The sequence below is a fragment of the Centruroides sculpturatus genome, unplaced genomic scaffold (genome assembly GCF_000671375.1).
Source record: "Centruroides sculpturatus isolate CEXI.00-Female unplaced genomic scaffold, Cexi_2.0 scaffold1908, whole genome shotgun sequence".
NCBI lineage: Eukaryota > Metazoa > Arthropoda > Arachnida > Scorpiones > Buthidae > Centruroides > Centruroides sculpturatus.
The window spans coordinates 23,464-25,473 of NW_019386124.1; the positions used below are offsets into that span (position 1 = coordinate 23,464).

The 2,010-nt window shown below is 32.7% G+C and overlaps 1 protein-coding gene across 1 annotated transcript in view; it reads left to right on the plus strand.

Moving 5' to 3' along the window:
* The window catches only part of LOC111613720, a 4,236-nt gene extending 3,285 nt beyond the window's left edge, over positions 1-951 (plus strand). Inside the window, exons 3-4 of the mRNA XM_023355055.1 lie at positions 428-733; positions 799-951. Of these exons, the coding sequence (XP_023210823.1) occupies positions 428-733; positions 799-887 (395 nt within the window). The 3' untranslated portion in view covers positions 888-951. The remainder of the gene's footprint in view (positions 1-427; positions 734-798) is intronic.
* The last annotated feature ends 1,059 nt before the right edge of the window (positions 952-2,010 follow it).

A 2,010-nucleotide genomic window follows, 5' to 3' on the forward strand; every position in this document is an offset into this window, starting at 1 on the left:
AAGGTGATGCACGAGAAAGTAGCCACAGTGTGTAGCTTAGCACAGTAATAAGCACAGAAGCTAACTGTTATTATTAGAGACATATATATTGTAAATTATCACCTGTTTCATCTATACGCAGCTACGCACGTCGAATCGTGTTTAGTAAGACCCTGCGTAACCTAGTGACCATCTATGGTGGCGATTGTATATGGATTTGTTTAAAAATTTTAATTTTTGATTTGACAACCCACACGAATTTCCCAAATTTACGTGAAACATTGAATTAAGGGAAGTAATTTTGACAATCTTTAAAATTCTTAGAATAATGAGAAAATCTTAACTTTGTAATGGGCATAAAAAATTCTTAATTTAAAGAAACAAAGTATGGTGCATATACGAGATCTTACCTGAATGGAAACTCTCTTTAATCTATTTAATATCTTAGAAATAATGGATGAAGAAGATTGTGAAACAACAGAGGAAGAAGAAGAAGAAGAAGAAATGGAAATGAACGACCAGAACACCGAATTGGCAGCAAAACTTCAAGTATCAAGATTCGGAATATGTTATGTTTGTGAAGAAATAGGTCTAGAATACAGCAGCATATACTTATGTTGCGAGTGCGAGTCAAAAATGAATGAACTGGTTGAAAAGGCGCAAACAGTCTTCTGCCGTGATGGATGTCCCAAAAATTGTTCTTCCTGTCTTCTTTCTATTGTTTTTCAATACTTGGACGTGAATAATATTTATGGTGAGTGTTTTTATTACTTAGAGATTGTCTTATTTCTTTTTAAAATTTATTTCTTCCATACCTAGCATATGAGAAAATCGATTACAATTTGGAATTAATGATAGAGTATGTGTATGGAGGATCGGAAGACAAGGTAAGTCCTTTCTTGAATTAGTATCGATTTATAATAGTAGATTCATGAACAGTTTTCGTTACAAAATGGAATTTTAATTCAATATTATGGATTATTCAATTGGATATTTCATTCGATGTGTGGAATCCACAAGATACGCGATGATACATGTCAATATACAAAAAACTGAATATTTTTATATAAAAAACAGTCTTTGGAAGAAGAAGGTGCCGATGCTCACTTCGCCAAATACATGGATCGGTGTTGGGAACGATATGTTCAATGGATCTGGGAGCAAAAAGACATCTTTCAACTGAACGTCGACCAAGTGGTAAGTAACCTTCAGATTTAACATCATCTTAAGACTGACGTATTTAAGGTTATGTTTCTTCTTTGCCGATTAAGTCTCTTAAGGTTCACTTTCTCAAGTGTTTTATATGGACTGTCTGTTCTGCAAATGTCTCTATTATGAGCCTGAAAAAGACTAAATTGTTAACATAAGTGCAAGAAATGAAAAAAATTTTTTAAATGGAACCAAATTTTCCTCAATATGTAGACGTTTTTGCTGACCATGCACTTATTTATTTGCATTTAAAATTCATTTACATTTGTTTCAATTCTTAAACACAACAGCAGAATGTGTAGATGCATTGATTCTTTCATTGGTGACATAGAATGTTTAATTATAAATTGTTTTTGTGGTCGTCATTAAAAAAATAAGCATCCTTCAGCACTTACGTATATTAGGGTGATTGAGTCATCGTTTGTTTATACATACTCTGGGTGGTTGGATTGAAGTACAATTACACTAAGATGAAATGAAGGATGAAATTTCAGGTTCTACCCTCTAGAAAGGATTAGGATTCATACCACTTAAGATACTAAGTGAGTATATTGATGAATGGTCATCTGGGATAATCAGAAGAGGATGAAAAAAAGATTTCAAAGTTCTTTTGCTTATTACACTTACAATACTTTCTACAACTTAAAAGAATATTAAAGTCTCGTTGAACTGTTGAATAAGGATTATTGAAAGCAACACTTGGCTAGATCTCTGAAGAACGATAAACACTTTGTAGTTGGTGCTGTAAGTCAAAGTTTGATTTTAGCGAAAGACTTAATTGGCTCCCAGTTTAGTGTAGTATTTCACAATTCTAGTTTAGGC